Consider the following 24,854-nt stretch of genomic DNA (forward strand, 5'->3'; position numbering starts at 1 on the left):
AGAATCCAGAAGCTGTCCCATGTTTGGTAAGGACCCTGCTGCTGGCAGAGCCAGGGCAATAAGTGATGTTGTTTGCGCCTCTGTGAGAACATATTTCAGAAAGGGGGAAAAAAAAAAAGAAAGAAAAAAAAGAAAAAAAAACCTGCTTCTGAACAGCAGCTGGGAGAGAGAAAGGGGTGAGAAACAGCCTTGCAGATACCAAGGTCAGTGAAGAAGGAGGGCAGGAGGTGCTCCAGACACCAGAGCAGAAGTTCCCCTGTGGCCTGTGGAGAAGGCCCCTGGTGGAGCAGGTTGTTCCCCTGCAGCCCGTGGAGAGGAGCCCACACAGGAATGGAGGGTCTGGGGGGAGCTGCTGCCCATGCGGGACGTGTGTTGCAGCAGTTTGCTCGTGACAGATGGACCCTGTGGTACAGAGCCGTGTTGGAGCAGGTCTTGAAGAGCTTCTGCCTGTGGGAAGCCCCCACAGGATCAGTTCGCGAAAGACGGCATCTCATGGGAGGGACCCCACGTACAGCAAGGGCAGAGAGTGACCGTGAAGGAGCGGCGGAGAAGAAGTGTTAGGGACTGACCGCAGCCCCCATTCCCCATTCCCCTGTGCTGCCCGGGAGGGAGGAGGTGGAAGAGGGTGGATGGGGGGGAAGGTGGTTTTGGTTTCTTTCCTTTGTTTGTTACTTCTCTAGCCTTTTAGTAATAGCAATAAATTGTATTATCTCCCTACTCTGAGTCTGTTGTGCCCTTGACGATAATTGTTGAGTGATCTCCCTGTCCTTATCTCAACCCCTGAGCCCTTTGCATCGTATTTTCTCCCCATTTCCCTTTGAGGAGGGAGAGTGAGACAGTGGCTGAGGGGGAGCTTAGCTGCCCACCCGAGTAAAACCACCACAACTGCCCTAAGGAAGGGATCACTAGGTGCTGGAGCTGACAATGGGTAAAATGAGCACACGTGGCCATCAGTGGGGAGCAACGCAGACATGAGAAACCTTTTCAGATGATGCAGCCCACCATAGGGAATAAACCCACCTTCATACAGGGTCCCCGCTTTTAAATGGTCAGACCAGTGCTTTGAATTTATTGCAGTGGGAAACAATACAAGCAACCGTTTGAAGACAGCAAACAAGTTGGTTATTGTACAGCTGGGAATTTTGTTCCAGACTCTCACGGCCTTCCAAGGCCCCTTGGCTGAAAGAAGCAACACAGACCAACTTAGGAGCGAGATCGAGAACGAAGTGAAAGCTGCGACAGGTACTGATGTGCTGACCAAAACGTTAGCATTGGGACTATGTTGGGGCAGGCTGCTGTGAAGGATAACCATACTCCCTCTTTTTATGTTTTATGTAAGGACTGAAATACAGGGATCTTTAATGACACGGTTATAGCCACGCTTCAAACTCTTTCGGAAAACCCCAGGGTCTTCCAGAGCTCATCATTTTCACGCCCAGAACAGACACCTCCCTGGCCGAGGGACCACAAACTACACTTCCCATGAGGCGCTACGCGGGGAGCGCTCATGCGCTCATGTACGGCGGGGAGGGGACATTTTGTGTCCGTGCCGAGGCCGCTCGCCGTGAGGTGCGGTGCGGCGCGGTGCGGCGCGGCGGGAGGGCGGGCGGGGGGGTGTTCGGTGCACGCCGCCCCTCGGGGATGGACGCGGACGGGCTGCCCATCGTGGGCTCCGGCATCGACCTCACCAAGGTACGGGCTGCGCCTCGCCCGGGGCTCGGCTGCTGGGCGGGCCCCGTCCTGTCTCCCCTCCCGTCGCCTCTCCTGCCCGGCCCTCCCCTGCCCCGCAGTGCCCCCGGTGCGGTGCCGTCCCGTCCCCTCAGGCTCCGGCAGGGCTCTGGCCGAAACACAGCGAAGCCTGGTGTGCAGGGGCACGGGGTGAGGGCTGAGGTGGGAGTGACAGGCGGGAGGCCCAAGAAGAGGTCAAGACCCGGCGGGCCTGTGCTTCAGCCCGGCCGGCTTCCAGAGAGAGACCTCGGTGCGGCACCGTGCTCTGCTGTGGAGCCGCTTCTGTGCGGGTGCCTCACTCCAGCCTCCTGTAGTGGTTTAAATACAGATGCGAGCTGGCTGTCGTAACAAGCACTCACTGCCCTTCTTGACAAACACGATGTTCTGGCTTTTAGCTTGAAAAGTACACCTGTGTCAGATCCAAGTTGGAGGAGTGATGCTGAAGTTTAATGTTAGGATTATGCCCGCTTGAAAACAAAAAATAAAGGTAGTCACTAAAGACTGAGTCAGAGATTTCACTACTACTTATTTTTGGTTTTGATGTTCTTACCTGTAACTTGAGTGGATGACCAAGTTTTCATTTCCTTATTCCTTCAGAAGGAATGACTTTTGCTCTCTCTTTTTTTTTTTTAATTTACTTTAATGCTAATTTTAAGGATAGTTCATAATTTCATCTAAAAGTATTTTCTTAAATAAGATTACATTCCTTCATTTAGTAGATGTTCCCTATTCTATGTATCCCTCAGCGTTTCAAGTGTATGCTTTGTGGATTATTAGCGGAAAAGGATTTCTCTCTGTATATATACATACACAAACAAAATATATATATTATGTATATTTATGTATTTATGCATTCATATCAAGCATGCTTAGGGCTGATTTATGAAATAATTTTTCCTAAAATATTTGCATTTCTAACAGGTGTTTCAGTCCAAATGTGAGAATCCACACTTATGTGTAAACTCATTTTCGTATGTTGTTTAATGCAGGTTCCTGCTATTCAGCAGAAAAGAACTGTAGCATTTCTAAACCAGTTTGTGGTTCACACAGTGCAATTTCTGAACCGCTTTTCTACTGTTTGTGAAGAGGTATGTTTGCTATTTCCCATACTTTAGCTTATATGATGAAAAAAATTCCTAGCAATAAGAACCATTCACTTCAGTATTTTTGCTGCATTAAAGTTTGTAGCTTTAGAATTTAGTTCGCTTTCTGTTCAAGGTTCATCTTGAGTAGGTTGTTAGGACAGATTTTTGCACCAGCGTATCCACATGAACTGCTATATCACACTTAACCCTATTTCCTTGAACTTTTGCATTTGGCATAGTCTTTGAACTTTGATATATGAATACTTTTTTTTTCTGAATTGTTCAATCTGTGAATATGATCTTGTTTTGGAAAGAGGATGTTATATTCCTATGGCACTGAAATCATGTGACAGTCAGAATCCCTCTCAACTGTGTCCTAGGATACTGCATCAGAACTTGCTTTCAGATTTTTCCACCTTTACTTTAAAAGAACGGAATGCTAAACTCCAAAAGTAAATAATTTTATGTGGAAAGAGACATTTTTGGCAAGTAATTAGTATGGAACATGAAGCAGTTGATTTTAGTGTTTGGGGGGGTGATAGAGAAAAAAGTAGTTATTAAAAAATTTTAGTAAGCTTTTATGGTGAATTTAATGTCAATGGAAATACACCAGACTGACAGGACTAGAATCCTCCACAGAACAGGAGAAGAGTGCTCCTTGGCATGTAGAAAGGGTGTTTTTTAATGTGACTTGAAGCTTAACCTTTTTGTCATTAGCGTTTTTTTGTAACTGTTCATTAGTTTACTCAAGAAGGCTACTATACAGCCCTAGCCAGCAGCAATTGTCAAACCTAATTAGAGTAAGCCAAGTAATCTGAGAAATTCCATTATTTGTTAGTAAAGTTTAGATCCAGACCTGTGACAAGTATAAAATTGGGCTACCACGTCAACATATGGAGCCTCAGAAGGAAAAAAAAAATAATTCTGGATTTTTTTAACCTATTTTATCTTTATATGTGGGACAGTGTAACTGCCTTGTGATGCTGTCAGTCATCTAAAACTAAACAGTTGTGTGATCTCAGTGTTACCTGTTACATAGACACTATAGAAATCAGAGCACAGGTGTATGTAAAGCCACTTTCAGCAGAGAGCAAGGCTGTGATGTCTAGTTAATAAAACAGTTATTCGTTTACCTAAATATGTTGTTAAGCAAGAGACTAAATAGTTACTTTGTAAACTCCTTGAAAAACTTTTTTTTGTATTTTTGAAGTACAGAAGTTTTTTCACGTGAAAGATCCCAGTGCAAAGCAACAGAAGTCAGGAAATTTAAAATTAAGGCTGACACCATCCTCACCTCTAAATTTCTTGGTTCTTGTCTAGTCAAACTGACCTGTAAAGTTATATAACTGACTTTTGTGCATGTTTCCTCCCCATTCCCCACTAGTTGCAGACCGTATAGTTCCTGTCAAAAGGATTATACTCCTCTTCATGAACAAAGAGCCATCTGTAAACAAGTCAGTGCACTATCCAAAAAGACTATCTCTTGTCAGTCTCTTTTTACTTTTTCTAGCATATTGGCAGAACTGCCATTTTCTTAGGGTGTTAAAGTTCTGCCTAGGAGCCAGGCAGAATCTTGCCAATGTGCCAGAAAGCTGTCAAAATGGTACATATCTGCCAGCCTGCGTGCTAGCCAGATTCACTTGGACAGGTCTGGTGGAGTATGGTAATGATTAGCTAAAAGAGTGACAGTTCTCATAGAGTAATTTAGAAAAACTGAAGTTGCATTTAAAAGAAAAAAAAGTGTCAAAATTTGATTAAAGTACACCTGCAGCAATATAAACCTTCTGATTACTTCTGGTTCACTGTACTTCTTGATTATATAGGACTTTAATTCACCTGATGTATTCTTTATAAGATTTTTCTACTTCGTATGTGCTCAGTTACATACGCATGCATTGCATCTTTTCTTCTTTAACATTTGGAAAAAGCTTTGAAGAAAGTTACTTTGGTTAACTGTGAGAGTACAGTATGTTTACCGTTATTCTCCAGTTGCCCAAAGTAATACCCTGTATATATTGGCTTTCTTTTGTACATAGTCTGTCTTCCTTTCTGTCTGTTGTTATTTGGGAATACTGTTTAATAAAATTATTTGAAATTTGAACCACAGTAGCTGCATTACTAAAAGGGATGGTGTTGCTTTGTTTAGTTCATAGCGGTGTTATCTCATTTATACTCTACTCTGTCTTCAGCAGGTTGAAACCAAAAGTGATTTTGTTTAGCTGAATGTGAACAGTTGCATATATACAAGCGGCCTAGGAGAGTGTTTTCATATCTTGCTTGTTTTCTGTCCTAGAAATTGTCAGCGCTCTCTCTCCGTATCCAACAAATAGAAACAACCCTCAATATATTGGATGCCAAGGTTTGTATGCATACATTTGACTTTTAACAATGACAGCTTCCCAGATTATATAAACTAGCTTCCTTTTCATAGTTTGAATTGAGCAAATAAGTTTTTATGATGATTTGAGGCAGCTAATAGAAAATGCTTGCAAGGCAAATTTTCTTTTTGTCTGTCTTCCATTGATATTTTGTAATGCTTGAACGTGTAGTGGATATGGAAGAAAGGAGCAGACAGTGTATAGTGGAAATGTTGTTTTTGTCCCTGTTAAGTGTATAGAACTGGAAAGGAACATTTGGATCATGAAAGGGCAGCTGAACTAAATGGCAGCTTGCTTGTGTTGACTTTATTGCAAAGTTTGGTTTTAAGAAAGTGGAGGGAATTTTTCCTATATTAAAATAAGCAACTTGTGTTGCAAAAGCTACAGTATGAAATTGCATTTGCCATACAATCAATAAGTTCTTGACCCCTTTTTAAAGCAAAAGCAGAAGTGGTGCTGGATTGTAAAGATTTCAACTGGAAGGAGTAACCAGATAGATTCCTTGTAAAGCTTTTGATATTGAAATGTGACCTCAGAAAGCTTTAAACTAACTCAAATGTGTCTGATGTATGTTCTTTAGCTAAAGTAACAAAGGGAGGTAATCTACAGTCATGTATTATTATTTAATCTGTTAAAAGAAAAAAAATGTAAAATTTTAATCAGTCCTCTCATTAATGGTAGAAAAGACAACAGAAATTGCTTCTGGGAGCAGGTACAGAACATTTTGAAACCCTTCATTAAGATCTTTGTGGAAAAAAATACTGCAGTAATACAAACAGCAACTACTAACTTTTATTTGTTCCAAAATAGTGAGGAATGACCAGTACTGATAATTTTGCAGAATTCTTCATAATCATGTTAAATTGAATTTCCTTCAGGTAGATATCTGGCTTGTGTGTAATATCTGGTCTCAGCATTTCTTTAAAAAAAAAAAAAAAAAAAAAAAGACACACCAAAAATTACAAAATCTGTAACCAGTCGCTCCATCTGTTGTTAGGTAACAGTCATTCTGCTCGTGATTTCTTTCACTGTGGAAGAAGTAGCAGAGAAGATGGCCCAGTTTTTTGCGTGGTTGATACATGCAGTAGCAAAATGCTGGGAAGGTGTTGAAGCCTTTCCTGCACTGCAGCCCTGGGTTAATAAGCTTCAATGGAGTGTTTTGGGTTTTTTGTTGTAGAAGCCACCTGAATAGGAAAATCTTTTTTTTTTTTTTTTGACAATTGAAATACCAGAGCTAGTGATAAAAGGTTACAGTTTCACCAATTTGAAACTTATCTGCAGGAATGTGTTGTAAGCAGTATACTGCAGACTTTCTTGTATGTGTAGACTTAGAATATGGTCGTTGCTTATTTTATCATGTTTTGTATACTCAGTTATCCTCTATTCCTGGCCTAGAAGATGTCAAATTCGAAGTGTCCGGTGCAAATGTGAATAGTGTTACAAATGGTCCTGTGGTATCTACTACAGATCAACAGGCAGCTGTATCACCTCAGTGTGGAGTAAGTAATGAAAATAAATAACGTACTGAAGGAATGTACTTCTCCATATCAAGTTTCTAATCTCATTCAAAATAGATGGAAGAAGCAAGTCTACTTAAAGAAGACAGTCAAGCCAACTGTAGAGATCTAAAAATACATTTTTCATTAATGAAACTTTAAGTGAGTGGCTTTTAAAACAAAAAAGGGATAGATATACCCTTTCTTAAAAATTTGGCTTAAGTCATTAGAACTAACTCAAATCTAATAGTAAATGCTTTCTTCCTCTTTGTTCAATCACACTAAAATATGAACATAAATTACATCAGGGTATTGTGAAGGTCATGAATGAAAAATAGCAGTTCAAATCACATCATTCCAGTTATTTTCTGCTTTTAGAATGTGAGCTTTCAGCTCAAATCAAAGTTTCTGGCAGACTTTATTTTAAAGAGGTTATTAAAGTGAATGTTTTATATATGTAATCATTTATGTACAGAAGATGCCAGCTTATTATAAGTGATTGATATTAAGATGTTATCTTCTTTCACCCGCTATAGTATCTTGGAATCTTCAATTATAGTCTCCACTCTGTCTTATTTGGTGTAAGTGACCGTGAAGCGACAGTAGTTGGGAATACTCTTCTTGCCTTTCTTTGCTTGTTAAACATTGTATCTCTAGATTAATTTGCAGCTAGCAACATAGAAGTCAGAATGGACAGCTGGCATTACATGTTTCACTCATATTAGGGAATAACTTTATTTTGTTTTCTTCAAAGTTTCTCAGATGTTAGGGTGGGGACAAATACTCCTGAAAAGGTTTCCAATTCTACTTTCAAGTCATTAGGTTAATAGCAAATACACATTTTTCTGTTGTCATTTACGTAGTACTGCAGCTCCTTGTCATTTTTATTTTTTTTAATTAATTGCTTTCAAAGATTCTTTCATTTCATTATGTCATCTGTTAATGGTTTGTACTAAAAATTACAATTTAAAAGTTACTTGTTCTGTATGAAGTTGAATAGTTTGCGGAGAAAATGCATTGGACCTCTTGGATATATATAAACATAATCTTTTAAAATTAAAAAAAATCATATGAAGTAAGCATTTAAATTTGTTCTATTTTATTTATTGAAGGCAATGAACTTAACAGAGCTGTTTTAGGCTACGAAGATGTCTTGTAGCATTGGCTAATCACTGCACGTTTTATTGCTTGTCTTGATCAACTTGTTGTAAATCAAGTCCAATGAGGAAAGTAACCCTAGTCTGTATTATTTTCCACTCCTCATTTTTGTTTGACTACACCAACTTCATAATTCATGGACCTGTATCTGCTATAACTCTTTTGACAATACTGCCTTTGAATTCAGTACTGTTGTTTTTTTCCCATGTATTGTGCAATAACTTTAAACTGTTGCTGAAAGTATTTAGACAGTCACACTTGTAACAGTCAATAACAAAAGAGCTGGGTTTTGTGTACTCATACATCTTGGAAATCTGTAGTACTATGAGTATAGGTCAGAATATTCATGAGGTAAGAAAAGTTGCTTTTTACCTGTAAGTTACAAACCTTATGGATTGAAATCTCTCCTTGCTTCTGGTCTGCATACCTAACCATTAAAGTGTTATCTTCTTTGTATACAGCAGAACAATATACATGAAGAAACATTACAGAAAACAGAGGTAGTAACAGAAAATATCAAAACTGTGGCCAAGGACCCAAGATACGCCAGGTATCTCAAGATGGTACAAGTGGTAAGTTAATTCTCTAATCATTCTTTGGGTACTCAGTTATTTTTGGGCGAAACTTCACACACAGCTCTAAGTGAACATTAACTATCAGAAGATGTATATTACATTAATAATCTTTAAGCTAGGATAATATTAACACATTTCTAGCACATCCTCTCTAAAGAATGACTTGATGTAGTGTATTCCTGCAGACAGCCTCAGGCAAGATCTTTCTACAGAATTCTGCCAAAATAATTCTGAACTGAAGGTGTGTAAATGCAGAGTGAAATTAGCTGGAGTTATAGAACATTTGACTGAAAGTGTAGTTACTCTGACAGAATTGGTGTCATTACATACACGCAGACGTGCTTACAGCTTGTTTTTGCTGTAGGGTACAAAACAAAGCTTTGCTTGTATACTCCGGAGTAAGAGTGTTAGGATGTTCCCACAGGGCTCAAAATAGAGTGATAAAAATTGGTTAACTACTTGGTTCCACTTCAGTTTCCTGTTTTTCACAATACACATTTTGTTTCCCTCTTTATCTGTGGTCTTTTCTGTGGATCATTATGAAATAAATTAGTAAAATCTCAATATTTACCTGTGTGAAAATTAATGAAGGGGAGTAAAGATTGGTGAGAGACTCTTGGTGACATTCCTTAGTTTTGTGGGTGTGAAAAAAAAGAGCTGAAAAAACATGATATTGGAAACAAAGAAAAAAAAATCTGTGTTTTCCAGCAATCACTGGAAAATTTCCCCTAAAGTATATATGATAATTCTGGAAAATATTACTAAGTTGTGGTATTAGTAAAGTGTTGCTTATGTTAGAACTAACTGCATGATTTCATTCCCTCTTCAGAGTAATTATTACGGTTGCTGTGCTTAGTACTTTGAATGATGTTCCAGACCTTATTTTTCATTTCAATCACAAGTTGGCAGTTTATGGGTAGCTTATTACAAGCCATTTGGAAAACCTAGTAGTGGGGTAGCGGCAGAGGGCTGAACACTTTGTTAGTGTATTGATTTAATTCCAGATCTCATAGTAGATGCAAAAGTGCCGGATGGTCTAATTACTTTGACTCTTTTTTTTTTTTTTTTTTGGTGGCTGCTGGAAGAGTGAGATCTCACTTTCCACATTTATCCTTTGTGCTGGCAGTTCCTGGTGACTCCTCTGCCAGTTGTAAACAGTGTGGTAGGAAAGTCAAACTACCATACTACAAATTAATGTGTGTTTTTTGTATTTGCCAACTTGGTCTTCTCACCCAGTTCAGTTAATGTCATTTATTTGCCCGAATTAAGTTTCTAGCTGAAGATTTGTTTGATCTAATCATTTATTTATGGCCCACGATATTTCTAGTATTGAATTAGCACCGCAAAGAGAGATTTCTTTTGTGCTGAGGATAGCTCTTGTGGGGGACAGTAATAAACTCATTTTGATGGAGTGCAGTTGACCATATTAAATTCTTTTTTTAAAGATGTACAGCAATAGTATTTGAGCAAACCTTACAAAAGCGCTATCATATTTGCTGCAATAAATGTTCAGAACTTTTGTTTTGACAGAGTGAGAGGAGCAGTCTAGGATGTCAGATAAACTGTGTATTAAAGTACAAACATTTTACTGGATTCTAAACATGAAACATGACTGCATAGAGGCAAATATTGGCCTAATATAGATTGATCCCTGCTTTAAAGAACTGAAATAAAACCAAACATGGTTGCTACACTGATCTCAAGTAATTGCCAGCATTAATGATACCTAACCTCTTTCTGTACGGTCTGGATAGCCAAAACTTGTTTTGCAACAGGACTGCTACTTGCTCTGTGGCTTCTCCAGGACCTGCATACTTGCTGAGCCGCAGGACCACCTTGGTAGGGCTGGGGTACAATATGTTGAATGTGTAGTGATTTGGATTACATCAAACGTTAATTGGATGAAGGGGGTGGGATTTAGGATTGGCTCCGATGTTAGGAAAGTACACGTGTGCCATTGAGCTCCAGATCCTTGTAGTTATGAAAACTGCAGTTCTTTTCAGTCTAGTCATAGCTTAGTTATTGGCAATATAGCTCTTCTGACTACCAGCATGCATAGCTTTTTAAGAAGCATGCAAAATTTTTGGTTCTGTCGTTATCTTTTGTACATCTGCCTATAGCTATCTAAAGTATCAGTTTATTTTATATTTTTCGTCATACTTTTCAGAGGGCAGAAACCAGTAGTTTTAAGTCATTGCTATGAAGAGCAATGACTTAGGTTAGGAGAAGCCTAGCCATCTGAGTTACCCATTAGTCCTGCAGCCATGTTTGTATTAATTCTCTGTAGTAATGGTAGTAATGTAGATTTTATAATTGTTTTGAGGAACACAGAATTCCTGTTTATAAACACAAGATACTTAAAAGATGTTTAGGAAGTTAAGATGGCTGTGAATTCCCACAAGAATTGTCTGTTAATATTAATGAGTTAGCATGTACTCGTATATGGATGATCACAGTACTTAAGAATCTACAACAGTGAGGTTAGGCTAGTATTGCACAAAATTCCTCTATTTTATAATTAATGCAAAATCTGTTTCCATTAAAACTTCAGAGAATCTGTGTTCTACAAATTCTTTAAGTTACGAGTCTGCAAGTATTGAAGAGCTTTCTCAAATAGATGTGATCTTAAAGGCCTTTCACGGTAGCTGTGAAACAAACTCATTAATTTATAAATCTAGTGTTTTGCATATTGCCATATCATTTTCTTTAAGTATAACAGATAATAAATCCTGTGTTAAAGTGATTCTTACATATTTTGATGCATACAATTTTGGAATAAAACATTTCTCCAAATGAGAACTTATAACAGTTTTCAGTCCATTGTTAGAAGTTCATATACTAAGCTTCCCTTCACTGACAGCAAATATGAGTATCTTATTTTCACTTGGTTTGAACTGATACATAAACACTTCATCAGTGGCATCTGAGCTCAGCTTGCTTAATTTGCTTGGCTGGGGTAAAGAACACATCCTAACCTGGGGAAAAACATTTGATAATACAGGATTGTGTGTGGTGTCCAAATCTCTACTAGATTAAATGAATATTTTAAGCTGTCATGAAATATTCAACTGCTTTCACCTTTGTAATGTGCATTAGTTGCAACTTACTGAGAAATTCTATATTATAAGCTAATACCTCACAACTGTTTGAGTCAGATTTTTGCCTGTATTCCCAATAGATTGCTAACTATATCTGTCTGTACACTGTTCCAAAATCTTCACACAAAAGTGCTGATTGTGATTCTTAATGTAAAACTGCACAAGGAAGACACACTGAACCAACTAGTTTAGCTCTCACTTTGCCAGGTTAGCTACTGCAACTGTCGCTAGTACCACATTTCTTTGGAACATTAGTCATGGCTGCTCGTTATTTTATCACTTTTTATTTACTTTGGACAAAAATTGTTTGTCCTGTGCCAAAAGAATCCTGCAGTACCATTCATTTAGGTTTTGAGGCATCTCCTGTCTTTCCTAGACAACCAGAAGCTTTGTCCATTGGAGCTCAGAAATTTAATCCTCAACCCCCCCCCCGCCCCCCCCGCCCCGCCTTGGCATACAGTGAGCCAGGTGGTGTTTCAGATCATCTGCTACAGGGGATGGTGAAGCAACAAGTTGTCTGTGAGCAACTCCAGTGGAAACATAGGAACAGTTTATTGGAATGTATGTTGTAAGATGACGTGAATCGACATGTTCTTCAGTATCCGATCCAAGATGAGGGGATGTTTAGGTGTTGCTGACTAAAATAAAGTGCAGAAGCTGTGGAAGGGCTTGCAGTGAAAGGAATGATTTTTTTATTTTTTTTTTTAACACGTACATAGCTGGCTAAAATCTGTCCACAAGTCATAGAAGATTCAACCCTGACTGTACAATTACTTGTATTCAGAGGAGTCCCTTTTAAATTGTACTGCTGTTCTCATGTCCTGTTTGTCTTTTTCCTGCATGCGTTATAAAGACTCCCAATTTTTAGCATTGCCATAGGGTATCCTTTCAGAGCTGTAGCAGATGTATTTTTCCTACCTTTTCTTCCACTTCATCTACACGTTTTGTGTGTCTTGAGTCCTCTTCGTCTTTCCAGCACAGCTATTCTTTGCTGTCTTTGTGCTACTTTGTGCTTTCTTCACATTCTCATCCATAGACGTAACTTCATCGTACTATTTTTGTCTGCATGAATTGCAAATATATCTGTCTATTGCTAATTCCCCCCCCCCCCGACTTTGTTGAGGCATTTTGCCATGAATGTAAGAATTAGAAGGGTCTTTTATCTCTGTTATTACTCACTTCTAGGTTCTTACTGATGACAAATGATATTATCATTCCATGCTCTTGTTCAGTGAGTGATATGAAAGTGTGTCTGAAAGAATCTGTGGAATTTAGTTCACCTATTTGTGTCCAGTAGTTTTATATTATTCTTCCTACACAGGGTGTTCCTGTAATGGCGATACGAAACAAAATGATTTCTGAGGGGCTAAATCCAGATCTTCTTGAGTAAGTAATATTTCCAATTTGTAACTTTGAGTAGGGTGGGAAATTCAACCATTTGTTGAATAAGAGGGTCTGAGGAGGGCCATCAGTATCTAGAAGGAGGGGTGCAATCTCAATTGTGAGCTGTCTTTTCAGTATTGTCTAATCCAAGGTAAGGCCCAGGAAATACAGAGCTCGGAATGTGAGATATTGCACCCTCACAGGCAGAAAGTTGCAGGACTTTACCAGTCCAACTTGTGAGGGGTATGAAGGACTTCTTCCAAGCCTAGCGCAGGTTCAAGGAACGAGATATACAATGACAAGGTAATATTTGACAATGTGCATCTAGCAATGGGGAATCAAATAACGTGTCAGTAGCCATTTTGACTGTGCTGCATTGAGTATGAGGTTTTTCCCGGAAATTTTCTTCCACCACTTTGGTAACCAAATGTCATTATTGTAGTGTAATAAGAACAAGCTCTATTTTATTTTATGTGTGAGGGACAACACACTTGTTTCCAGATTCCCTTGCTCTAGATAAAATATACAATTTGATATCAGGGTGGACCGGGCAAGTTGAAGTCAGCAGTTCACCATTGTAACTGTTGATTAAACCTGATGTGAAGGCTACTAAGATTGGATACTCATTTTCAATGCCACTTTGTCTAAAGCATGGATTTTAATATTATCTTGCATTTGAGATGTAGTTTTGTTTTACTGCACTGTTTCACAAAATTTGTTAGTCGATTACAATGAAACATAAAATAGTAAATTTCATTCTTACATTGTAGTCAGTAAACTGTTTGAAACACTTTTGCATCCTCTGCAGAAATTGTCATTGTATTAGAAAGTTCTCTTCTCCTTTCCAGTGAAGCCTTTTTACATTTTGGAAAGGCTTATTCTGAAATTAGCAATTTGTTTAATAAAATACTGAAAATATAGTAAAACAGAAGTATTGTCATATGTTGAGTCACTTTATCTCCCAGCTGCTTCCCAGTGTCTGTATAAGCCTAAAGTAGTTATTCTTCATTTCATAACATATCTGATCAAATGAGAAATTAGACAAGGAACTTACGTAAGCATCTGTGCAAGTCTGAGACAGAATTATCAAACGGGTTTACTATGTGTGTTAAATTTATTCTGTTTCTCACTCTGCATTCGTGGTCCATACCTTTATGTAAATACTGCTATTTTTTTCATGATTGGATGGATTTTGATAGATTTAATAATAGTAATAATTATCAGCTAAAATTTCAAGTGTTTGCTTAAAAAAGAAGTGTCTGCTTTCAAACTGTCTGGTTTGGGTTAAGACAGAGTTGTGACAGAAACGTTACTGTGAATTGAGGCTCATAGAATAGGTTTGGGGTTTGGTCTCAGTCCATCTTCAAGAATTCTTTGAAATGCTAAAGTTCAGGCAGGTTGTCTTTCAATTGTTATTGATTTGAAAACTTTACAACCAATCTACCTTATTAAAGAAAGCTAATTATTTTGGCAAGGTGCCTAATGCCTCTTTGAAGAACCAGCATTGTTCACATTGTTTTATTTCGTTTTAGTACATCTTAAGGAATCATAGGGAACCTTTCTTTTCATCTTCTTGCTTTCTTGTCTTGATATCATACAGTTATTTTTTTTAATGTTTTGCCATTCACACCACATTTCTTGGGTCTTCAGGCTGTTTAGGCCTGTTCTCTCAGTCCCAAAGAAAATTTGGAAAATTAACATACTGCTATATGCTCAGTCGCTTACTACAGCCTCTCCTAGCTACTTGTTGGTGACGGAGTGTGGTTTTTCTGTGGCTGCAGAAAGACTAACTACTAATAGAGTTGTTTTTAATCTCTTCCTTTGGCTGTTTTACCTCTAATTCTGTTATCACTCCTTTCCTGACTTTTTACAAACGCTTTTTTTTTTTTTTTTTTGAAAATTGCCTATTCTGTTAAGCTCCCAGTTCATCTATGTTTAACTTTTGTTTCTTATCCTTTCTCTCTTGCTGGTCTGCAATTCCAGGAGATTTTGTCCTGCCCACCCGAAGTAAAGGAATTCACTGCCATCTTCGTCTCCTTACTAGAGGAGTTTTTTTCACTGCTCTCTCCAGATCACATGTCTTTGCACAACTCTTCTGTTTTGTCATTACCGTGGCAACAAGGAATAATATTGTGAAGTGGTATTTGCATGAGAGAGCAAACCCTTTCTTAATTTATTTTGGAGGTGTGCAGGGGGCAGGGAGAAGGCTCTCTTACAGTTCTTTAATGCCCTTCTCACTTTTGTACCAGAATGCTTATAAACACTTTAAATGTACCTTAGGGATTTCCAGCAGAGAAATTAAAATAAACAACTAAACTTGGATAAAAAATTCTCTGGCATGACACAGAGAGGTAACCCAAAGATAAATAACAGGACAAACAATATAATTATCAGATTAGTTTAAATTTTATGTTTAATCAAAAGGAGCAGTTAACTATTATACAAGAGGCATCTGTGAAGATTGTTCTTTCCCTTCCCCAAGTATAATTATATGTATACTCTATACCCTGGTTTCAGAATTTACCGGGCTCAATCTTGCTTGTATTGTCAAATTCGTTACATAGAAGGGAGATGCCAAGGAAAGCCAGCATCTAGAGTCAGTAGTGTTAGATATTCTTTAGATGGCTTGCTTCTCTATCCTTCATTCCCACTGGATTCCCTGAGTAAATGTTTTGACACAATATTGAGATCCATCTTAAATATTCTCATCAAAACTAAATACCAGAGGTCTGATCATTTATAGTCAATAAAAATCCCATGGCTGCTCTTGCATGTCAAATTTAACCCAGTGTTCTCGCCAAATTCCACTCTGAGTAATTCTTTTTTGCTTCTCTAAATTATCCCTGCAGTTTTAGTTGGATACAATATTGTTCATTTCCTGTCTTATTTTTTTTCATGTACTATTTACACTGCTTAATGGTGTACAGCATGTTCCTTTCAGCCCTAGAACCTCTGAAGATTAAAAAAAAAAAATTAATCGGTATTGCCTGCTTTCAACTTTCTCTTCAAGTGTTTGCTACTTCTTAGTGATCTATCATAATTTCCAATAACCTTAAAGGTGTCCATTCATACTGGTGTCTACAGAGTTTTGATGTCCAGTGAGTTACAGTTTCTAGTGTTTATCTTTCAGTTCTAGGTGAAGCAATACCAGTGAGGTGTGTGTTTGTAAAGCACAACAGTTAATGTGTTAAATGTTGTGGATATTAAGTGCAAATAGATGTAGTAAAAGGCACGGCCTACTAAGTTACTTGTGTTCTTAGCAGCCTTCTAGGATTTACAACATACAACCTTTCTGTTGCCTGCAGGACTCCAGATGCCCCTTTGCCTGCTTGGGGAGATGATGGGAATGCAGAAGACAGTTCTGATAGTGAATCTTCCTTTAGTGACTAAAAAGACTGATTTCAGCCTTTGGAAGCCTCTTTTAAGTGCTAATGTCTTTGGAGCTTTTGCAGATAATGATTTTGTGTGGGTCACATGATTTATCTGACAGCTTTTCTTAGCATTGAGATCTCTCATGTTCTCTCCCCAGAAGTTTGAACAGGCAGCATGTTCAACCTGAACCTTTCCATTGTGAAAATTGATCACAATATCCTCGTGATTTTTATCCATCGTTATTTCAGATTCTTTCTGATTCTTCTGGAGTTACTTTATAAAACTCTTTAAAAATAAAAAATAAAAAAAAATCCGTGCCTCTAAATCTTCAGGTCTCTAAGACTGCATTCTGGTCATTCTTGGATTTTCTGAGTAAGACTTTTAACCTAAGTTGCCTTCCTTCTGTCCCATAGCAATCAGGTAGAGTAACTTATCAAAATATAATTGCAAACTTATAAACTGTATTTTTTTCTAATATATTATATTTTGAAGTGGCATAATAAGAATTACAGAAGTTGGCTATCTTATGGTGATTGCAAATCAGTGTTACTGATATGCATAAAAAATAAAGAACCGTCTGAATCTACTTTCAGAGTATATACTGCTCTTTGATTTCACATCAGAATCTGAAGAAAATTGTTAAATTTCTGCTCTGTAGTAGAGTTATTTATCAAATTCAGGTTACAGTGGTGTAGAAAGCTACAACTATCGCAAGATTGTTTTTAAAATAATTCTGTGAGAGGAGCAAGTGACAGAGTTTATTAATGAAATACCAAATTCTTTCTTCTTATTCAATGTCACATGAGTCAATAAAAAAAACAAACCACTTTATGACAGCTTTTTGGCTTGTTGCAAACTGCACAGGCTCAGGTCATTTCCATAGGATAAGAAATCATCTCCAAGTCGGTGCCCTTGCTGATGGTTCCAACAAAGAAGCCAAAATTCAGTTTACATAATGATGAAACTACCTTGCTACTTTTTGAGGATGCATTGGGGAACAATATGAAGAAATCAACTTGGAGCCTGACTTGCCCTAATGACTTCCCTCCAAAGTACATGATCTACTGCATGAGTTAAAAATGACATTTCATTAAAGAATTCTGTTTAATATAATTTGTTGCACATGAAATTCTTCACAATCTATTTGAATTCCCCAGTTTATTGTGATTATACCAGAGTGCCGTGGGCCAGGCACTCACTTTTTGGTATTTCAATTTCATCCCGAGACTAAGAAAAGACTAGAGCTGAATCTCTAAATGTATAAATTTGTTAGCTCTTATAGCTGAGTCATCATCTCCTCTCTTAGTTATTTATGTCACCTCAATAGCTGCTTTTTTTTCTGTAACTTAAGTATGGCTCCCATTTGAGTCTAGCAGACATATTCAAGCTCTTCACAACCTGTAAATCAGAGTAATATTTGAATCCCTAGCAGGATAGCATATATGCACTAGAAAATGTCTAGAAATAGCATTTGAATGTTGAGTTAATTATTATCGAACACTTAAACACAAATATTCAATAGCTAACATTTGGCAAAACTTGACAAATCTTAACATATTAGCAATAAGGATTTCAAAAGTAAGTGTTATGTTATTTCAGAAAACTTTTTGAAATCTATATTTGAAAGCTTATTGAAATAATCTGTATAATAAAAGCTATGTTTTGTAAAGCAAAGTTGTGGTTCTATTTCACTCTATTATGATGTTTTAAACAAGATTATGAAAATTCTTCTGGATTCTCTGTAATTCATGTTTCTCCGTAACCAGCTATGGTGAAGATGCATCAGTCTGCTAGCTGAAGGGGGATGTTTTAAGAATAGGAATCTGGAATTTAACCTAAGCCATGTTAGTACTTCGTCAAGAGAACTGAACATCCCATAGCTGCTATTCCAAAGAGAAGATTTAAGGAAGACTGAAATTAATGCAAATTGTATGTTCGTACATGTTAAATTATGTAAGAAAGCAGTAGGAGAGTTAACCTGAGACATAGTTAACTGTAGAGTTAACATGAGACGTAGTAGCTACTTTTTTTTTTTTTAAGAAAAAAAGAAAGGTTACCAAAACACATTTAAGGAGATATGGCTCCCAATGTTTATCATTTTGAATAAGCTTTTTGTGTAAAGTAATTTTAGTCTGAAGACACCAGATGTGTTTTATGTAGGGTGAAAAAGGAAGCCTTTAGCCTACTGTCCCTTGTTATAATGAGGGATAATTAATTGGCAATTACCCATTTATATATATATATTTATATATACCATAATATATATATATATATATATAAACACACATCAAAGGACAGTATTTTTGTTAGTAAGCGTGCTCAATTTTGTTGCCAAAGATGTTTTTTGCAGGGTAGGTTTTTTGATATGGAATCTTGCAGTCTTGGTAGGCTTGCAGAAACCTAAAGAAAAATCTTGCCACTTTGTCTCCTCTTCCACTTAAGTGGTGGCACACTACACAGTAAAAATCCGAGTGTTTGAAATGTGGTGAATGAGGGGGAAAAAATAAAGTCTTCCCTTTTACCTTCAGTGCATCAGCTAACCTATTTCCTTTACTGCTTTTGGACCCTCTGAACACAGTAAACTCCACTGTTTCCACCAGCCTCATCTGCTAAACACATCCCTGTGCTCTTAGGTTGCAGCAAAGTTCAGGCTGAGACGTTTCAGCTTGGGACGCATGTTGACACAAGAATCCGTTAAGTACGGGAAGGTTGATTTGAGACTGAATTATATGAGCTGTGCTGGTCCTTCTTGATCTACAGCAGTTTTCTAGTGAGCTGGTGCTAACCCAGAAAATCAGAAAGACCTTAACCACAAGCTAAATACTATAAGCAGAGAATATTCCAATTTGCTCATTATTTGCCGTCTGTTTTGGAATAGAAGATGGATGGAGTATTTCAGCTTGGCTGCATAGTGTTCAGATATGCTTAGGCTGTTCAAGGGAAGAAGTCCATTTTTAAGTGACTTTTATTTTTAGAAAGCTTCTAACAGCAATGAACTGTTAAAAATGCTGTGTACAATGAAATGTACCAGTCCTACACTCCTTGTATACCCAAAATTTACATGGATTTAAAATCATTATCCAGGACAGTATTGCAATTTGTAGGCATGAGAACTACTTCAGCTTGTTGCTGGAATAACTATTGAATGCACCTGTTAGTCCAAATTATGGACTATCAGTAAATTATGTTATCCATTTTTAAACAAGCTATTTTTACCCCATCACCATCTTTGTCATTTTGCAGGTGAACTGGAACACAGAATATGTGAAGGTCAGTTTCTTAAAGATGTTACAGGTATTTTAGATGCATTTGGGTGCCTGAATATGTCACTAGATATGTACCTGTAGCGTACCTCAAACCGTCAAAGGCAAAAACAACATCTGGACATGATAACAACTTTACACTGAGGTCCCAGTTTAGCACTTCTAATCATTACTCTGTTTCCTCTTAGCTCTGCTGCTACATTTGGAAAAGAAAATTGATGTCTTTTTTTCAGGCTGGGTCTCTTCCTTTCTCTCATTTTAATTTCCAGTGCGTGTTGCTTACACCAGTGATTAAGTATATAGTTTGAAGTTCTGTGAGGAAAGGCCATAAGAAGCTATAGGCTGTGCTTGGAAAAAGAGAATATCACTAAGATCAGCACTTTGAGTTCCATGTGGTCAGGTCAATTTTGCTTTCCATAATGGTATTTAGAAACAAACTGATCTTCATCACAGACTTTGGGGAATACTGCTTTATGCCTGAATAGCTCATACGAGGACACACTGTTACAATGGACTTGTCTGCAAAACAAAACGTGTATTTTGTTGCTCCTCAAAAAATTTGGCAGCCTGTTGCCTGAGACAACTCCAAGTCAAAAGCATGCACTTTTGCCCTAGATATTTTACTCCTGATTCTTGCAATGGTGCCTCCATTTGGACACTTCAGAGGAGAGATAAGAACCACCACACAGTTCAGGCCTGTGACTCAGTCTTGCAGTATGAATCAATACTGAGCGCTTTAACAGGAGATGAGAAGTACTGCAGTGCTCTGGTAGTCCCTGTTCTTGCCACAAAGATTTTACTCCGACTGTGAGCAAAGACTGATGTTAAGTGCTAAATTACAAGATTGTTAGTGCCTCCAAAAATGTTTGCATTAATTCTGGAAGCTGTGGAAATTCCTGTCTTGTGTTTGACTGTCTAACTTTGCTAATACAATATTGTTTTAAATGAATTCCAAGGGCAATTTCATAGTGAACAAAACAAAGCAGAAAATTAAACTTAAATATCCGGTGCCATAATGAAAATGAGTGACAGAAACAAGCTTAGCATAGGATGTGTCTCCACATACTCTCATTTTGAGGCAACTTGAGTTTAAATGGCCATAAATTAAAACAGGTCATTGGGTAAGGACAGATATAGCATGACACACTTATCCATCCTTGTTTGGTTTTTAGATATTTAAGTCAATATCTTGACCTCAAACATTATTTTCTCATTTCAGTGTTTTCCATTTCCAAGTAAATGTGTAGAAAGGAAACTGAACAAACATTCACTTTGCAGATTGATGATTTTTTATTTTTTTTTTGCGTCAGACTGGTACCCTTTCCCTGAAGGAATGAAAAGGTAAATAATAGTATTCTCTGATTTAAGGAATACAATTTTTGCTAATCAAGCTCTTGTATCATCCACTATATGAGCTTGTACCTGAAAGTTGGCTACTCTGTCTGAGGATATGCTGTTCCCTGTACACTAGAAATAGCTTTTGGTCCATTTTCTGTCCTAATCTGTGGAATCAGAAGTTGTAGTGGACACTAGGCTTGGGAAGAATATTTACTGGAAAGAGTATGCATCTGAGTGCTTGAAAGGACTAATCAGAAGAAAGAGATCTGGGAGTAATTTTTTACATTTATATGAGCAGTACTTTATGTGAGATTATGGCTGTCACCAGTTTAACAAACCTTACCCTCTACGTTACCTGTAGTGGTGAGAATTTGAGTACACTTGAATTACCCTGCTCTTAAGAGTTGAACAGTGGAAAAAACTTACAAGGCCTGTTATAAATGGTAACTCTCCTAAGGACAGAGATTATCCTTTTTGCTTTTAAACACATGATCTCTAATATTCAGTTGACTTTACACTTCTGACAGAGTTCATAATCCACGTATGATTTCTTGTAGCACATTTTACACCATTTTTCAGGGGCATGGACAATCTCTCCCCAGTGATAGCTAAACCGTTTGCAATTAATGTCTTACAGTGTTGATTTCTCCATACTTTTTTCCAACAGTCCTTTGAAAAGTTTTGCATGCTGACATGATCCTTTGATCTTCTGCATCCAGTTTTAAAGTAGAGTAGAAGTAGGGAGGGAGATGAACAGAGAAAATGAAGAGTATCTGTTTGTCTCAGTTTTATCATTTGCTATTTCCTCAGTGCAGTAAATTTAGTGGCTGCCAAATAATAACAATGGAGATATTTTTCCAAGAAATCTTGAACAACATTGTCTTGTTTAGCCAGCGTGATGCCTGGCATCATCAAAGGCAAAAGGTGAAATAGGCGGCAGCCAATATTTTTTTTTAATAATTGATTGGGTGAAGAATGGTTCATAATGCTTTATGATGTGTTTGGTGGATTTTAAAGAATTGATGTCAAAAGCTTGCCTGCCCAAAAGCATCTGATTTTTCAAGACCATTTCAAAGCAGCTGAGTACAGTTAAAATACCATGGGTGGGGAGTGATTATTAGCATATTTTTTTGCTGTGACTTCTCTTTACCTCTGATTGTGCTTTTGTGTCTACCTCCTCTTCGGCTGTAAATGTTAAACTTTGTAATTGTTATTCCATCCTACTGCCATCCTTGCTCTTCAAACATTGCTGAGCTGACCTATTCTGGTAGAGGAGAGAGGAAGACATCTCAAAATTGAGATCCCTAAAGATTTGATAAAAATAAGTAAGTGGGTAGGTGAGAGAGAATGTAATAGCAATAAAGGCTGCGTCCCTGGCTCGATCCTTAAGCCTTCTTGGACCCCAAGTGATCAACGTCAGAAAGAGGTGTTGTAAAGCACCATGGATGCGCATCCTCTAAGGCCAGACCCTCTCATCAGCCAGAAACCTGTAGACCTCTACAGGTCTCTCAGGCCCCCCCAGTTGCAGCCCTAACTCAATTCTAGTGTTGCCTCATGGACTTTCTTTATTCCGGCCACGTGTCGATAAGCAAAACAGCACCCCACTGATCCATTGCCAGGGGGATTATTACTGGTGGCAGCCAGTCTGTCCAGCAGCTAGAATCTGAGGTTTCTAAGCAGGGTTTCCATTGTATCCAACAGGCTTTGTGAGCATAAGGCTGTGGCCTGTAGCCCTGTTATGGGAAATGTACACTGAAGAGTTTGTTTGCACCTTAGAAATCAAAGCCAGTCAGGCCCATGTTAGAGCTCCCCAGGAAATCAGATTGTGTTAATTTCCCTGAACTTCTTTCAGCAAGTGCACAGTTACCAGAAAACTTTTCAAAATTTGATCAGTCTGGATGAAGAGAAATGACATGTTTTGGTGGAGACTGAAGCTTTGGCAGAGAGGACAGAAACAATAGGATGGCTCTCTTCAGGAATTATTTATACTGTGCTCACAAGTGGACCACTCCATGCTAGTGTTTTGTAAGGCAGTCCTCAGAAAATCAAGCAGGAGTGAAAACTTTTATTTTGCCATTTAAACAGAGTGGGTTGCAAAACACAACTTGTCTTTCTCCTGTTCTGGATTTTTTTTTTCTGTTTCTATATTGTTTATGTATAGTCACGCATACAACAACACACTGCTCTAGCTGTTTTTTTTCTGGGACCTGCCTCTCCTGGGTATCCATCCCTTTGCTCCATGACTTGGTGTTGCCCTCCACAGGATTTCCAGGCATTACAATGAGCCTCAGCCACCAATAGCACAAAGTACAGCTACCCATAGTCAGGCCCCAGCTGGCTACTGCACGCTGTGTTTCTAATCTCACCTCTCCCAGGGACTAAATTGCTCAATCTTGCCCAGTATTTGACTCTGGATTCTTTCATCAGATGCCTTTGTGAGGGCAGTGTGATAAGTAATGGATGCACTGTCAGTCTGGGGGGATTTGTCAGATTATATACAATGGGGTTCTGCTGACCCAATAACCTAACTCCAGGATCCATGAACCACACCTTCTCCCCAGAGAGGCTTCCTTTTTCCTTTTAAAAAATATATTCTGACACATTTTTGGCTATTATATTTTAGTATGTCTCTGTTGGGCATCTTAACTACCATTTTATTCACATACTGAGCACGCATCAAGCTATAGCCACTATTAGTACCACACAATCAAATGTACAACATTGAATGCCATACTTTGGCCATTTTCCAGTATGCATCCTCATTGCATGAGTCACTTTATTACACAGGGGTCACCTGCCAAGAATATCATGCTGCTATAATAGCTAGATTTACAATCAGCAGTCATTTTGCGTTTCCCTTTCAGGTTCCACAGCTGTCAGTTGCATGCAGTTGTCCACCCATCCAGTTTACGTCCTTTCTCCAATAGTTCATGCACTTCATACAGGTAGGGGATAGACAGGATTTCTGATTTTAAGTTTGAATAACAAATTCATTTTAGTACCAGCCTTCATTTAATAGTTTGGCTTGATCTCATTTTCTGTAACCTACAAATGAAAACACAGTGAAATGGGGAGAAAAAAAACACTCATTGATCATTAACTAGATTATGGACAAAGTGTTTTTCCATAGATTGAAGATTTTTATTATATAAACTCTTTCACTTCACAAAAATGCATCTAGACATACACAATCTCACATATACACTCCTGCCTTTCCAACATGTTTACATTTTTAGTTCCAGTTTGCAACACTTTGTCGGTTCCTGAGCAGTGCTCATTCTTTATTTATGTCCAAGACACAAGCAAACAAAATTCCTTCAAACATCTTTCTGGATTAGTGGAGAGATGACAGTGAAAAAAAGCAAAATAATTAAATTCTCTCCCACTTAAATGAAAATTTTACTGAGGCTTGTTTTGTTACATACTGTTATAGTGAAAACAGATGATATTTGAAACTTGGCTTTGAAGCAATCCTCCCTTCAGCCTCCACAGGCAACCAGACATTCCCCCTCTGCACATCACTTCCAACAGCTATTTAGCGCAGAATATTTTCATGTTTATCCTCCAGACGAATTATAATTGCTGATCTTAAGTCATTTGTGTACTAAGAAAACGATGTGTTGTCAACCCCAAATCCCACTACTCTTTATAAATCCTTTCAGAGAGAAATAAGTGAAACGAAGAGAGAATTCATTGCATTACTTCCTTTTCTTTTAAAACATGAGGATGGCTGCAGTAGAATCAGCTCCTCAGTGGAAAGTGCCTCAGTGAGCAACACGTACAATTGGCCTGTTTAGGCTCACCCCAAAGAGCTCTGGTGACTTGCGTACTGCCAAGGCAGAGGGAGCTGAAACAACTGCTGACACTGAAAGAGCAGATGTGGGATATACTTCCCCTAAACTGTGTTCTTAACAAAACGACTGTGAACCATTTATCAAAATGTTTAACTTGTTTTGATAGCTGGACTAAATTGTAAACAA

General features: G+C 38.1%; 1 protein-coding gene across 2 annotated transcripts; it reads left to right on the forward strand.

Moving 5' to 3' along the window:
• Nucleotides 1-1,508: 1,508 nt before the first annotated feature.
• Nucleotides 1,509-17,947, forward strand: WASHC3 (WASH complex subunit 3). Of its 2 annotated transcripts, none has more exons than XM_035561358.1 (7): nt 1,509-1,692; nt 2,718-2,816; nt 5,107-5,172; nt 6,565-6,690; nt 8,307-8,417; nt 12,840-12,904; nt 16,207-17,947. In XM_035561358.1, the coding sequence occupies exons 1-7, from the start codon at nt 1,516-1,518 to the stop codon at nt 16,289-16,291; spliced, it is 729 nt and encodes a 242-aa protein (XP_035417251.1). In that variant the 5' UTR covers nt 1,509-1,515; the 3' UTR covers nt 16,292-17,947. The 2 variants fall into 2 exon arrangements, with proteins under 2 accessions (XP_035417251.1, XP_035417259.1); XM_035561366.1 differs by having other exon boundaries at nt 1,547-1,692; nt 8,310-8,417.
• The last annotated feature ends 6,907 nt before the right edge of the window (nt 17,948-24,854 follow it).

Source organism: Cygnus atratus, chromosome 1 (assembly GCF_013377495.2).
Source record: "Cygnus atratus isolate AKBS03 ecotype Queensland, Australia chromosome 1, CAtr_DNAZoo_HiC_assembly, whole genome shotgun sequence".
NCBI classification, from domain to species: domain Eukaryota; kingdom Metazoa; phylum Chordata; class Aves; order Anseriformes; family Anatidae; genus Cygnus; species Cygnus atratus.